This window comes from Chroicocephalus ridibundus, chromosome 9 (genome assembly GCF_963924245.1).
Source record: "Chroicocephalus ridibundus chromosome 9, bChrRid1.1, whole genome shotgun sequence".
Classification (NCBI taxonomy): Eukaryota; Metazoa; Chordata; class Aves; order Charadriiformes; family Laridae; genus Chroicocephalus; species Chroicocephalus ridibundus.
The window spans coordinates 24,015,741-24,031,575 of NC_086292.1; the positions used below are offsets into that span (position 1 = coordinate 24,015,741).

A 15,835-nucleotide genomic window follows, 5' to 3' on the forward strand; every position below is an offset into this window, starting at 1 on the left:
GGACAGGTGCTCAAATTGTCCCATTCCCGGTTTTATCCGTAAGATTTGTGCAACGCATTCCCACATGCTTTGTGCTGACCGTTTTTCTTGTAGCAAGGTGGAACAGCTTAGATAGAACTGCCGTCCTAAAGCGGCTTATACCTCCCACCTTCAGGCAAATTAGGACACTTCCGAGAGGCAGGACAAACAAGTACGTACGCCAGTAGGCAGACGGAGCCCAGGGAAGGTGTCTGACATCGTGGGTAAATAGTCCTGCTGCTTTGACTACTGACAGCCAGTTCCGCTTCTGGTCCCATCCACACCTGCACAAAAGAACATCAGCAGTTTGGCCCTGTCGACAGCCTCCCACGTGCACCTCCGGAGCAGAGCCCTTGGAAAGGACCAGCAGAACCTGACAGCTCAAGCAGGCATGGGGCACCTGGCATTTCTTTAATGTGGAAATGTTTTAAGTTTTCCCCCAAATTTGAGCAACTTCAAGCTGGGGCAAAAACTCTGAGAACTTCTTTGAAAGCAAAACTTCTGTTCACAATCTACTTTAATTTCTACTTTCACCTGCACATAAGCTTTCTCATATTTTAAATGTTTTGTATGAAAAGAACCGAGCAGAATAGTTTTAAAAATGGAAAGCACGTTGGCATTGCCAAAACAAACCTCACACATTTCACAACTATAGAACACACGACCAAGCAGCTGCATCAATCACAAAGAAGTCAAAACAAAAGCCCCAAGAAAATCATATGACCGGTGTCATTAGTATTTACAACAAAGCACTGTTTCCACAGAAGGAAGCAGAATGACATATTTGCCACAGCAAGTTTAAAGCAAAAACACTGACAACACAAATCAGTAGCTGGTGCATTCGTCAAAAAATTTGTACACCCAATTCACTGAAAAACAGCTTCTGAAAACAGGGATGGAAGACATCAAGTTCATTATAGGATGCTGAACATAGGAAATCTTTTGAATTTTCTTTCGATTAGTCTTCTGAAACACATATGCCAATTAAAGCAGTCAGACAAATTTTGTCCCAGCTTGCAAGCTCCTCTTGGGTTCAAACAGATCCCTTCCTACCTCATAATCCAAAAGACGTTTTCAAGAAATCCACTACCAAAACACTCCTGTCCCCAACACCAAGTCACACGCTGCCTTTCCCTGTATCTCCCATCTCAAGGCACTTACAGCTTAGTTCCCTTCTCGGATCTTTCTGACACAGGATACAGGCTATTTGCGCTGTATGGTGTAGGTGTGCTTTCACCCCAAACACTCACTGCTGTATAAAACCCTTAGAGACAACGGTGTATGAAAATAATTCAGATGAAACCAGCAAATTTGTCAGCTAACCTGAACACCCACTGAAAGCATGCCTTTTCTCCCAGAGACTACCGTCTAAAGTTGCTTAATTACTTCCTAGTTTTTCAAAGACAATTTGCTTAGGGATAGCAAATGTACTAAGAAAAGGTTTTTTCCATGCTAGTGTTTTTAATTTATCCGTAAAGCGCTAATCCCCCAATTTTAAGAAACTTGTTGCATCAAATATAGTTTAAAAGAAAACCATAAAAATGTCTCCATCCAGTATTTTGACAATGCAATACAGCTGTGAGAATTAAAAAAAGCTCAAAGCAGAGAACCTTGGAAGGAAAGCAGAACATATGTTGCCCCATCTATTTAAGCTTTTACCTCCCACTCACACTGACACCCACATACACTATGCCAGATCTGTGATAAAGGCACCTAGCCCTATGAACCTAGCCCGAGGCCATCGAGGTCAACTTTCATAAGCTATTAAGCATCACTAGAGAAGTCTTGTACTATTGATACAGTGGAACAGCCGAATACTCTCTGAGTGAGGCTGTTAGCTCTTAAAACAAATGCTTCATAATAGTTCAGTTTTTGACATAGTGCAGTTTCTCAGAAAGTTTTGCCAGCACAGATATATCAACTATGAGAGTAAAGAAAGAAAAGCCATGTACTAAGCATGACAGCTACTTCAGCAATATAACAACTATGAAAAAGCAGAGCATTTCCGACAGCTTTGCTTGTGGTGTTTGTGGAGGTGATACAGTAGTGCTAGCAGACACACTCCTAGCAAAACACACTGCTAATTCATCTGGAGTCTCTACCAACAGGCTTCTTTGTAGTGTGAACTAATTACCCCTTTCTAATAGCTGGACCACACTAAGAACATACAGCCCTTGAGGTAGCATCATTGGGACTTTCAATTCAGACAGCAGAGGTTATGCCTTTATGCCCAGGCATCCTGGGCTTTGACCGCCACTGTCAAAGACACACACATACACAAGCATCATATTACACTGAGACACCCTCAATGTGAGACACTTTGTTGATTTTTATTTTTTTAAGCAACTCCAACACTTTTCTCAGCTTGTTGCAAAACAAAAGGAAAAAACAAAATACATTGAAGGTTACTAGAATTCCAGGGGCAAAAGCAAGGCTTTACTTTGTATGCTCAGTCCCAGGGTGCTCCTAGCCAGCTGGTGTGCCAGCACCAGCCCCTCCGGCAGCAGCCACCTTTCACTCCTCCTCTGAGCCCCCTTAAAGCTTAATGAAAGCTCTTCACTGCTCTCTCACACGCTGCCCCTGTAGCCATATCAGCTGAACACAGTCCCTCTCTGCTGCATCCCGCTCAGCCCTGCCGGGAGCAAGCCAAATCCTCACAGGCCTGTTTGAGATGATCCCAGAGCTCATCATCTCCCTGCAGACACCCTGTCCTATCATTTGTGGGATCACACTCCAAACTGGATCAGGGAGTCTGTGCACAATCCCTTTTTTCTAGCTGGGTAAGTTTTCTGATCTGCTTCATGCCTGGCATCACCAAAAGCCGTGCCAGTGACATCACAAGTTGCAGAACTGAACTATGGCCTCAGATGACTTTCAGTTTAGTGAATCTTTTACAGAAGAGCAGAATAAACTCTTTAAAATTGAACAACAATAAAAAATGCTGGCTGGGGCAAAGTCACTTTAATTCATTTTTGACACCTGGTGTCAAGCCAAAGCTCACCAGAAACAGTCTTGCTTCTTTGAAGCAGAGCAGCATGCTAATTTGTGCTGGCAGCTCGCTACAATTTTTTGAACTTCAGAAGTGAAGGCAAATGTTTAGAAGCACAATTTTGAAAATCACAGAATCAAAGAGATCACAAGAAGTGCATTCAGGACAGCATTTAATCCTAGGCACTATCCAAACCTTTTTTTTTTTTTTTTTTTACTATCAACACACTGCAGCGTATTCTAGACTAAATGGGATTGCAGAACAGGCTTTGCCATGAAATCAGAGATGTGGGGAGAGTGCCCTGAAGGTTCTTCATTAGCATTATCTCTATGTGTAGCTCGCTGGGGAAAGAATAAAGACGACTCCTCTCTGGCATTCTATTCAAATGTATGAGCCATATTTAAATGGGTAAGGGAGATATTTTTTGATGCAGACTTCACAGCAGGTCCAAGTCAGCATCCGTTTCGTTAACGCTCAGAACGCCCAAGGTAAAGAGCCCTTTTGCCGTACAAAACTGAAAAAGCCGTGCACCTTGCATCTCCCGGATTACACGAAGGACCCGAGCAAAGGCTCCGAGGGCTCTCGAGTTAATATCGCACTTTCCATACGGAGGCAAAAAGTCCTGAGCGGTACCTAGTAAAAACAGAGCTTGCCCTAAATTCTACGCGAACGGGGAGAGGAGGACACCGGCAGGTTAATTACAACCTCCGGTCACATCTCCATCTCAGAACTAGTCCCCAGAACTCCCGCCCGCACCCGGCCCGTTCCAGGGGCAGGAACAATGAAGGCAGAGGAGCGGAGGGGCCGGAGTGGGCAGAACGCCGCCGCGAGGACTGCGAGCCAGGGCCAGGGGAGCTGAGGACCCGCTCTGGGAGCGGCGCAGAGCCCGCCCGCTGCCCCCGGGACCCCCGCCCGGAGACACCCCGGGCGCTCGCCCACCGCCCCCGAGCCACCCCCGCACCCCCCGAGCCACGGCACTGGACTGCACGGAGGGGCCCCTCTTCCTCCCCGCAAAACCGCCGCAAAACCGCGTCTCCCCCCACGGCCACACGCCTTGCACAGAGGTGTGTGTCCGTCCTCCAGCGCAACCGGGGCACCCCAGTGTCCCCCCGCAGGCAGGGAGCCCCGCGCCCCGCTCCTTCCCCCCTCCTCAGGGTAACCCCCGGCTGAAGGGAGCCGCCCCCCGCCGGCCCGGCCCCGGCCCCGGCCCCGCTCCCCCCGGCCCCATAGGCCCCGCAAGACACAGGGTCCCCGGCCCCTCCGGGACCCCGGGCGAGCCAGAACCCGACAGCGATCTCCCCACTGCTCACCTGCGGGCGGCGGCCGCCCACCCCGCTCCGCAGCGTCCCCGAACTGCCGAGCGCGGCCCCACTCCCCGCGCCCGCCCGCCGCCGCCTGGCCCCGCCCCCCGGCAACGGCGCATCACCGCCCGCGCCAACATGGCGGCCAGCACGGCCCCTGCGCATGCGCACCGGGGCCGCGGCGGAGGCGAGGGGCAGAGGGCGGTGGGAGGGGCGTGTCCGGGGGCGGGGCGGTGGCGGGAGGGGGCGGGGCAGGGGAAAGGGGCGGGGTCTCTGTGCCGGCGGGGCGGGAGGGGGAGACGGGGGAGGGAGGGAGAGGGGGATGGGTGGATGGACGGACGGATGGACGGACGGAGAGATGGACAGATGGATGGGTGGATGGATAGAATCATAGAATCACAGAATGTGTTGGGTTGGAAGGGACCTCTAAAGGCCATCTAGTCCAACCCCCCTGCAGTCAGCAGGGACATCTTCAACTAGATCAGGTTGCTCAGAGCCTCATCCAGCCTGGCCTTGAATGTCTCCAGGGATGGGGCCTCCACCACCTCTCTGGCCAACCTGGGCCAGTGTCTCACCACCCTCATTGCAAAGAACTTCTTCCTAATGTCTCATCTCAACCCACCCTGCTCTAGTTTAAAACCATTGCCCCTCGTCCTATCGCTACATGCCCTCGACAACAGCCCCTCCCCAGCTTTCCTGTAGGCCCCCTTCAGGGGCTGGAAGGGGCTCGAAGGTCTCCCCGGAGCCTTCTCTTCTCCAGGCTGAACCCCCCCCAACTCTCTCAGCCTGTCCTCACAGCAGAGGGGCTCCAGCCCTCGGATCATCTCCGTGGCCTCCTCTGGCCCTGCTCCAACAGGTCCATGTACTTCTTGAGCTGAGGGCTCCAGAGCTGGACACAGTACTCCAGGTGGGGTCTCACCAGAGCGGAGTAGAGGGGCAGAATCCCCTCTCTGGATCTGCTGGCCATGCTTCTTTTGATGCAGTCCAGGATGCGATTTGCCTTCTAGGCTGCAAGTGCGCATTTTTGGCTCATGTGCAGCTTTTCATCCACCAGCGCCCCCAAGTCCTTTTCCGCAGGGCTGCTCTCTATCATGTCATCCCCCAGCCTGTATTGATAACGAGGATTGTCCCGACCCAAGTGCAGGACCTTGCACTTGGCCTTGTTGAACTTCATAAGGTTTGCTCTGGCCCACCTCTCTAGCTCGTCCAGGTCCCTCTGGATGACATCCCGTCCCTCTGGCCTGTCAACCGCACCACTCAGCTTGGTGTCATCGACAAAGTTGCTGAGGGTGCACTTGATCGCACTGTCTAAATCATTGATGAAGATGTTGAACAGCACTGGTCCCCGTGCGGATCCCTGAGGGACACCACTTGTCACCCCTTTCCATCTGCACATCGAGCCGTTGACCACCACCCTCTGGATGCGACCATCCAACCAGTTCCTTATCCACTGAACAGCCCACCCATCAAATCCATATCTCTCCAACTTAGAGAGAAGGATGTTGTGGGGAACTGTGTCAAAGGCCTTGCAGAAGTCCAGGTAGATGATATCCGTAGCTCTCCCCTTGTCCACTGATGCAGTCACTCCGTTGTAGAAAGCCACCAGGTTGGTCAGACAGGACTTGCCCCTGGTGAAGCCCTGCTGGCTGTCTTGAATCACCTCCCTGTTCTCCGTGTGCCTTAGCATAGCTTCTAGGAGGATCTGTTCCATGATCTTCCCAGGCACGGAGGTGAGGCTGCCAGGGCGGTAGTTCCCAGAGTCCTCCTTTCTACCTTTTTTAAAAATGGGTGTAATGTTTCCCTTTTTCCAGTCACAGGGGACTTCGCCTGACTGCCACGACTATTCAGATATCATGGAGAGTGGCTTGGCAACTACATCAGCCAATTCCCTCAGGACTCTGGGACGCAGGGACTCTGGGATGAACAGCTGGACGGATGGACGGACGGATGGATGGACGGACAGATGGACGGAGGGGCTGGGGCACACAGTGGCAGGAGCTCTGCTAACGGGGGCTCTCTCCAGGAGCACAGTGCCTCAGGAGAGCTGCTGGAAGAGACAGGAGGACAGCAAGAAGCAGCAATAGACTTAACTGTAGATATACAAAAACATCTCCTTGGGTTCTCCAAGGGATTAATTTGGGACCAGCGTTATTAGCAAGTGAAAGGCCAACCCCAAGTTGCTCTCCTGACCATAGCGATTGCTACTGGAAAGCTCAGAATTGCTTCACCTGCTCCCGTAACGCTGCAGCATGGGAACCCTGAAGTTTCTTCACAGTCATCTTCTCGCTTTCATGTGGCTGCAGCTCTGATTTGGGAACTGTTGCTCCTCTGCCGTTCTGCCTGTATTGTTTCCTGTAAACACACCTTTAATTACTGAACCCCCATCATTCAGCAAATTTTTGACTGTAGGTAATTTTAGGGCAAATAATGCCTTAGCTAAACCCAGTCAACCCTAATGAAGTTGTAGGAATTTCAGCAATGCAATTCAGGGCAGCACTTGGTGCAAAACTAATTATGAAACCATAGGTAGCCTTCCAGCCACGGCTGCCGGCATCTCCTCACAGCAGCTCGGTAACTTCGGCTTGGTAAATGTCCTTGGCTTGAAAGATGCCACCTTTAACCCTAAAGAAAAGGTTAAGTGACCCTTGAGACCATGTTAAACAACCTTTGAGACCGTACCACACCATCCGAGAGTTGCACATCTCCAACACTTCTTGCTTCTAAAGCTGTTCCTTACCTGGAAATTTTTGAAATTGGCGTATCAGAGCCAGTGCAGCATCTATCTCAGAGGGAGTGAGATTCTGGTTTAGTAACTCTCTAACAGATTTTGCTGTGGGCAGTTTCAGGTTCACTTCTGCTCTCTTCATACCAGCAACAGCAACGGAAGCACATTCAGGCACAGAGAACCAACCCATCGCTACACCCAAGCTGACAAGAAATTCAGCATCTCATTTGCATTAGAAAGCATTTTTTGTGTACATTTTTCCTACTTCTGTCCTTGAAAATGACCTCTCACATGAGCCAGCACCAATCTCCACTTATCTTTTCAAAACTGTGGGAGGAAAGCATCTCTGCTGAGAAGAGACACGGACGTAGCGACACGCTGAACCTCTCATCTCAGTTTAGCTCAGACTGGTCCCCCTAATCTGGTCTCATCTGCAAAGTCTGTTGCTCCAAGTCACTGCTGAAGAAGTGAAACAGGACAGGTCCCAGAACAGACCACTGCAGCACTCCATTTATCACTGGCTTCCACATAGAGCACGATCCTTTCACTGTGACCCTCTAAGCCCAGACATTCAACCATCTTTTTATCTGCCTGGTTGTGCACCCATCCAGACTGTATGTCCTAGCTTGGATTGCTAGGCAGATCTGGGCTTGTGCAGAACCACCTACAAGGCCTCCAAAGCAATCCTAGAGATCTGTTAGAGAACCTAGTTTTTCTCCCTCTGTGTCACATGCCATAGCCTGTGGGGCCAATACAGGTGTTTATCATGTGGTCTGGGATCATCTAAATAAGAACTAGAAGATCACTTTTTAATCAGTTAGCATCCCTGAAGACCCAGCTAAAGGTGATGCCTATTTTCACCAAATATTTCCATCTCCTCCCTCCCTCTCATTCCCTCTGCTCTTCCACCAGCAAATAAAGGGAGAAGAAATGCTCATAGGAATGGTGGCTGGGGAAAGCTGGACTGAGTTGTAACTGGGCTGTAACTGGCAATGGATGTTGTCTACCTTGACTTCAGCAAGGCTTTCGACAGTCTCCCACAGCATCCTCATACATAAACTTAGGAAGCATGGGTTAGATGAATGGACAGTGGGGTGGATTGAAAACTGCTTCAGCTTGGAGAAGAGGAGGCTGAGGGGAGACCTCATTGCCCTCTACAACTACCTGAAAGGAGGTTGGAGGGAGGTGGGTGTTGGCCTCTTCTCCCAGGTGAATAATGACAGGACCAGAGGAAATGGTCTGAAGTTGTGGCAGGGGAGGTTTAGATTAGATATTAGGAAGAATGACTTTACTGAAAGAGTGGTCAGGCACTGGAACAGGGAGGTTGAGTCATCATCCCTAGAGGTATTTAAGAAAGGTCTAGATTTGTCACTTCAGGGCATGCTCTAGTGGCAGAGATTGTAGGGGTTGGTTTTTTTTTTGCGTGTGTGTATGGTTGGACTCGATGATCTCAAAGGTCCTTTCCAACCATGAAGATTCTATGATTCTATGATTCTATTTCATAACTGTTCCCAAACAGAATAACTCGAGTCTTTGGATGTGCTCACCCACAGTGTTTTACAAAAAGCAGGTTGTAATAGTGAGTTTTTCGCCTTTTTACTTGCTTATTTCCATTAGAAATAAAGCGAAATTTACCATTTGAATAGACCATAGCTATAAAACACATAGAATCATAGAATCACAGAATGGTTTGGGTGGAAGATCATCTTAAAGATCATCTAGTTCCAACCCCCTGCCATGGGCAGGGACACCTCCCACTAGATCAGGTTGCTCAGAGCCCCGTCCAGCCTGGCCTTAAAAACTTCCAAGGATGGGGCTTCCACCACCTCTCTGGGCAACCTGTTCCAGTGTCTCACCACCTTCATGGGGAAGAATTTCTTCCTAACGTCCAGTCTGAATTGACCCATCTCTAGTTTTAATCCATTCCGTCTAGTCCTACCATTGCCCAACATCCTAAAAAGTCCCTCCCCAGCTTTCTTGTAGGCCCCCTTAAGATGCTGGGGGGCCACTATAAGGTCTCCTCAGAGCCTTCTTGTCTCTAGACTGAACAACCCCAACTCCCTCAGTCTGTCCTCATAGGAGAGGTGCTCCAGCCCTCTGATCATCCCCGTGGCCCTTCTCTGGACACGTAAGATGTCCCTCTAGATGTAATGTTCTTGCAACTCTCTTTACTTCCAAGGCAGATAATGTTTCTAATGCACAACTAACTGGGCTCTTGTCCAAGTTTCAAGCCCATCCCACACTTCTAACAACACAAAAAGTTTCTGACCCTCTTTGCTTGCTTACATGACAGCAGGTGGGTTTTTTACAGCCCAGGTTCTGTCTCGACTCACAGCTGAATATACCCACGTTTTTGCTGAGGACTTGGCAAACACATCAAGTGCTCCGGTGTTCTTCTAACGGTTCCACCCTGAACACCAGGCAAGTTTTCCCAGGCTCTCCCTGGGGCTCCCAGCGCCAAGCCCACACTGTGTCCCTTGCAGCCCCAGGAGATGCCAGCCAAGCAGGGCAGGGGCTGGAAACCCCACCCAGCAGACCCACGCTTTGTCACCAGGGATTTCTTATTGAAAATACCTGTACTAGGGTTGCTCAAATGTTATTTTATCGGTAATAAACTGGTTCTAAGCATACTTTCCCACAAGGCTTTGATGCCTCTGTTATGTATTTCTCTGCAAGAAATCCATCTTAAATTTGCTGTAGACTCTCTGACAGGCATCTCACAGTACAAACATGACATCAGACAAATATACAAAATTACTAATATAAAGCAATTTACAAGGTAAGTTCTTTATACATAACTACCACAAGACTGTAATCACAAGCATTTCTGATTAAATATCAACTTATAGCATAGTTCCTTTCAAAACATCATTCTAAGCATTTATGCTTGCAAATCTGATATTTGATAACTATATTACTACACAATTCGCTGTGGCAATGTATGTTCTCAGCATCTAATAGCAGTATAAAGAATGAAAAAATTACCAGTTCAGACAGAGCATGTTTATGTTCACCTCGCAATCATTTTGCACTGGTATTACAGATTAGAGCAGAGAACAATATCTGTGGAGCAACGGGTTTTCCTGTGCAGAAATTTTACGGCTTGGTTTTATCTAAAAAGGAAAGATGATGCGTACCCTTGGCCGCCTGAGCTAGAAACAACTCGCTCTGAATGTTTGCCATACATTACAGCAGAAGCTGTTAGGGCACCGAACGCAGAATGTGGGTAGAAGAGGAACTAAGCTCTGTTAAGCTTCAATTGCTTGTGATGGGGTAGATTCACTATTTGCCGCTCTGCAGACAGTCGCTGGGGAGCGTAACGCGAGCGGGTGAGGAGGCGCAGGGGGGTGCCCACACACATGGGTGGATGGCAGCGTTTCTCCAGCTGATCCGACTCGCGTCACCTGCCCAAGGGACCTGGTCCATCCATGACCCCTCCTCCAGGCCCCATGCTGGAGACGGAGAAGCGTCTGCCTGCTTCCAGCTCCTGAAGCGAGCTCATGCGCTATGTGAAAACTTTCTATTTCCACTTAGCATTTGCACGCTGCAGTTTAGAAAACGGTTACTTTCAGGATTTATACTTTATAGTGAAAATGGTCTGCATCCGATAGAGACGCATATTCATGCCATGATAACAGCCTCACAAAACTGCAATCATTCTAAAACTGAAGGTGAGGTGCATATTTGTCAAGCAGTAAACACTGAAAATATTTTGTGATAAAAAAATCATTTATTTTCACACACAGAACATACAGACTGGCAAGGGTTGGAAGGGACCTCTGGAGATGATCCGGTCCAACCCCCTGCCAGGGCAGGGTCACCCACAGCAGGTGGCACAGGAACGCCTCCAGGGGGGTTTGGAATGTCTCCAGAGACAGAGATTCCACCACCTCTCTGGGCAGCCTGTGCCAGGGCTCTGCCACCCTCACAGGAAAGAAGTTCCTCCTCATGTTGAGGTGGAACTTCCTATAATCAAGTTTGTGCCCGTTACCTCTTGTCCTGTCACTGGGAACCACTGAGAAGAGCCTGGCCCCATCCTCCTGACACCCACCCTGTAGATATTGCTGAGCATTGATGACATCCCCTCTCAGCCTCCTCTTCTCCAGCTGAACAGCCCAAGGGCTCTCAGCCTTTCCTCGTGATAGAGATGCTCCAGTCCCTTGATCATCTTTGTAGCCTCCCCTGGACTCTCTCCAGCAGTTCCCTGTCCTTCTGGAACCGGGGAGCCCAGCACTGGACACAGCACTCCAGATATGGCCTCCCCAGGGCAGAGCAGAGGGGGAGGATGACCTCCCTCCACCTGCGGCCACACTCTTCTTGATGCCCCCCAGGATGCCATTGGCCTTCTTGGCCACAAGGGCCCATTTTAAGTATTTTAAAAGCCCTTGACTTTCCCCCTCACCCCCAGCTATAGACAGCCTGATTCCAGCCACACACAGTACGTTCCCAAAGTTCCCTGACTCCTCTGGTCCCCGCTAACACACAACAAATCCTGTGGAGCTGGTTCTTCCAAGTTATTTTATTAACCTGGAGTAAAAAGTAACATCTGCTGAGCGCAGGCAGCCAGTTCACGGCTGTTCCTGGAGGCAGCCGTCCCATCCCAAGGCAGACGGAAGCTGCTGGGCATCCGACCATCTGGAGCAGCTCTCCAGTCTCTGAGAGGGAGAAAGGGATTTGAGCAGCAATAAATCATGTTTGCTGAGGCTGGTGAAGCCTCATAAAAAATCTTTTCAGAGCGGAGAGTGCCTACGTTCTATTCTTGTTGTTTTACCATGGTGTGAACTGGAAATTTCCCCAAGGAGGTTATCAAAATAAAAATCCCTGGAGGGAGGTTCACTGTCCCAGCAGTGCTCTGCTGCGTTGTCCTACTCCATCTCCGCTTCCAGCTGCACGCAGGAGGCACCAGGCACCTTCCAGGAACACCAGCAAGGAAAACCTCTCCCATTTCCCAGATATTTCCTGCAAGGAAGGACGGCCTCGCAGCCCCTCTCCCTGCCCGGAGCTGCAAGAACCAGACACTCTCGGAGCCCACATCGGAAAATGGAAATGCCAGCTTCTGGCCTCATGCTTTAGGGCAGAGAAATGTGTATTATTTTCTTCACCCCCCCCAGCGCTGGTAGGATAAGGGCCAGCTGAAGCCAACCGAGGGCTGGCTGTGCCCGCCCAGGCAGGGGCAGGCAGCCCTCATAAGAAAATGGCACTAAAAGTATATTAAAGCTTGGTGAAACAGGTATTTGAAATGCCTCTCCTTGTCAGTGCTTTTACACTACAACCCCACCAGACACCGGAGTTCTGGCCTGTGCTTGGAAGGGGAAATAAGTGCCTGGAGTGTGCTGGCACACATTAGCGTTTTAAATTACAATTATAATACAGATAGACCCTGCATGTGCAAGCCTCGATTTTCAAGCTTTTGTCACCATTCACAGTCACTTCTGCAAATGTAAAAATGAGGGTAAATCAGCAACCTAACGAATAATTTTTGTTGACACCCCTTTCAGTGTCTCGTCTCTCTTTGCCCTCCGTACAGTCTCCCACCATGGAAATGATAATTACCGGGGCAGCAGAGAATCACAGCCTGTTCTGACAGCCTGCCCTTCTCTTCCAGGCAAAACCGCAGTAGAACGGGGAAGAAATCAGCGTAAACATCACTGCTCTTCTCAGAGAAACATTTCCAATGTAAATGGAGTAGCTCACTGGAGAGACTCAGTCAAAATATTAAAATATGTAGGAAGGGGGAATTATTTTGGCCACTGAGCATCAAAATTCATCATGCGTGGGGCGGGGGGAGGGAAGCAGAAAATGTTCAGGGTACAATTGATCCAAACCTTAGGAGTTCAGGAAGATACAGGAATTGTGAAAGGAGTGGAAGGAAAGATGGGGAAATCAAGAGAAGACTACCGCAGGGAGTACAGCCCGTAACTAACATACAGGTAAAAAGGAGGCCATCCAGTGCCAGTGGAGGTTTAAGTGCCTCAGGAATTTGGAGTGATTGCAAAATTTAACATAGCAGCTCCAAAGACAGTATTTAACCTAAATACGCTGCTTTACATCCTTACGTTGTCCAGCGCTATAATAGCCTCTATAGTTTGAGAACATGAAAGACTAAAATAAAAGTAACACTGACATTTTAGTCCTATTTTTCCCTTTCATACATGATAAGATTGCTGGTCGAGTTACTCTTTTAAAGAAATACCAGATCTTACCTGCTGTTTCGGGCCGGCCCCGTACGACTGGGTGAAGGGAGGATCAGCCAGCCCATGGCTCCCCTTTGTGTGTCCACCAGAACTTACGCCCTGGGCAATGGGGTCCATTGCCCAGGGCGTAAGTTCTGGTGGACACACAAAACATGTTACTCACCTTGTCTTGAGAATTCTTGTACGATTGCAATATTTCATAGAACCATAGAATCACAGGATGTGTTGGGTTGGAAGAGACCTCTAAAGGCCATCTAGTCCAACCCCCCTGCAGTCAGCAGGGACATCTTCAACTAGATCAGGTTGCTCAGAGCCTCATCCAGCCTGGCCTTGAATGTCTCCAGGGATGGGGCCTCCACCACCTCTCTGGGCAACCTGGGCCAGTGTCACACCACCCTCACTGTAAAGAACTTCTTCCTAATGTCTCATCTAAACCCACCCTGCTCTAGTTTAAAACCATTGCCCCTCGTCCTATCGCTACATGCCCTTGCCAACAGCCCCTCCCCATCCTTCCTGTAGGCGCCCTTCAGGGACTGGAAGGGGCTGGAAGGTCTCCCCGGAGCCTTCTCTTCTCCAGGCTGAACCCCCCCAACTCTCTCAGCCTGTCCTCACAGCAGAGGGGCTCCAGCCCTCGGATCATCTTTGTGGCCTCCTCTGGCCCCGCTCCAACAGGTCCATGTCCTTCTTGTGCAAATTTACATTTGTAACAAGGACCTCTTCATCTTCAGTTGGCTAAATCATTTTGGAAGCCTTCCTTGGGCACATAAGCACTGACAAATAATGACCTTCACCGACTGCAGTCTGCCAGTCCCAGCCTTACGTCGAAGGATTACGAAGCCCTTACGTAAGGGCTGCCTTACGACAGCCCTTACGTCGAAGGATTTCAGTCAAAGAAAATAAACAGCAGTGCAACTTGTCATTTCCTCAGAAGTTATTTTGTAGTTTATCGTGGTTTTTCTCCAGCCAACCTCAATGAAGCAGAATTTTAGATTTGGAGGAATAGCTATTTTTAAAACTGATTTCTTTATGCTATAAAATATTATAATGAAATATCAAACAACCAGTGAGTTATTTTCCTTAGTGGCAGTGGAGAGCCATTTGGGGAGCTGGGGAAGGCTGCAGGTTGCGCCCGAGAACTCGGTGCAGGACTCCGTCAAACTGTTTCTTTGGTAACTCAGGAGTTCTTCCCCAACAGCCTTCATTTGTAAGTTATACAGGAATTTTCTTGTAAAGTCTTTCCTTGCTTGCTCTCCTTGACATATGTATTTATAACTTAATTTTTGAGTTGTACTCTTTCCCAGCATTGCTTTTTTCTTAATTTCTTATACACGTTTTGAGACAGTCTGGAGAGGGACGAGAATCTGAAGTTTGAGTCATAGATTTTCAGAAAGTCCAAATCTCAGTTATCTGATTTTTCTAAGCCATCTTTGTATATTTACCCTCACTTTTCCAAGGTTTGTCTTCTTTTCCTAGCTTTTACAATCTTAGAGAAAAATAGCCAAACGTAATTCTTTTTCACTGTTAGGCAGTAAGTGAAGTAGTGCAAATAAGGAAATGCTTCCAACAAATGTCAGAGGAAAAAAAACAAAAATACATCACTCGGCTTCAAATCTACACATTGCCAAAATGCACTGATGTCGGAGGACGTCGGAGTGGGAGACGGACCCGGAGTAACGATGGAATCTCAATATGAGTATGATCGTTCTCCCTTTATTCAAGTTTTCACAGAGTATATATAGACAGGCAATAAGAGCACGCGCTAGCGGCAGCTATATGATTGGCTTACAGTCTCTGTTCACGCACTGTCCATGCAGTTCATTCACAGATCAGATTGGTTACAAGAATTCACATAGTAAATTGCTTAGTCATTAGCACAACATGTTTTCTACCTTCTCAGTCCCCGTTTTTCCCATGTACTAATTCCATCTTCTACCACCTGTTTTGCCCTTAATCTAATCTCTCGTAGTAGGGAGGCTGGCTCACGTGATCATTTTCTCTCAGACACATTCCTACAATTCCCCCTTTTTCTTCTTGAGCCAGCCAGACCTTATGCATGGCATTTTCTATCATGTCAGTCACTTTGCGGAGAACACACGAGGCTACCATAATCAATAATAATATAACCAACAGTAGCATGAGCCCTTGTTTTAGTAAGTCCGATAACCATCCCGTTATACCCCATGAGTTTAACCAATCAAAACCCTTTTTAACCGCTTTTAATTTGGACATGTTATCCTTGTTGTGACGCTCTTAGCAGGTTATATACTAAACACAATTAAAAACAGAATCAAAAAGAACGCTGCTAAGGCAATAAATACCCAGATTCCTAAATTTAGCCCAGAAAGCCAATTTCTTTGGATTTACCCACGAGAAATCCTTTTGTAATATTTCAAATACATTGCGGTTGCTGACAGCACGAGCGACCCTGGAAAAACAATCGTGATAACATTTTGATCATCATAGTTACTGGTTTTGAAAAGGTATGTGGCAAAAATACCCACTCTAACGCAGTCAGGCTCTTTGCATCATCCCACTGTCCTATCAGGGCATAAAGTTGAAATTATCTAGCAATAACTCAGAAATAGCGGTACTAGTAGCATTGTTAAAC

General features: G+C 48.4%; 1 protein-coding gene across 7 annotated transcripts in view; it reads right to left on the reverse strand.

The window, feature by feature from the left end:
• KLHL13 (kelch like family member 13) overlaps positions 1–4,408 on the reverse strand; it is an 86,506-nt gene extending 82,098 nt beyond the window's left edge. For 2 of the 7 annotated variants that reach the window (XM_063345958.1, XM_063345954.1), the window contains exons 1-2: positions 4,318–4,396; positions 199–302 (exon numbers count right to left, since the gene is read on the reverse strand). In XM_063345958.1, the coding sequence (XP_063202028.1) occupies positions 199–296 (98 nt within the window). In that variant the 5' untranslated portion in view covers positions 297–302; positions 4,318–4,396. Of the gene's footprint in view, positions 1–198; positions 303–4,317 lie in introns of all 7 variants that reach the window. The other 5 variants (XM_063345957.1, XM_063345962.1, XM_063345964.1 and 2 more) reach the window with 5 other exon arrangements.
• Positions 4,409–15,835: the final 11,427 nt, after the last annotated feature.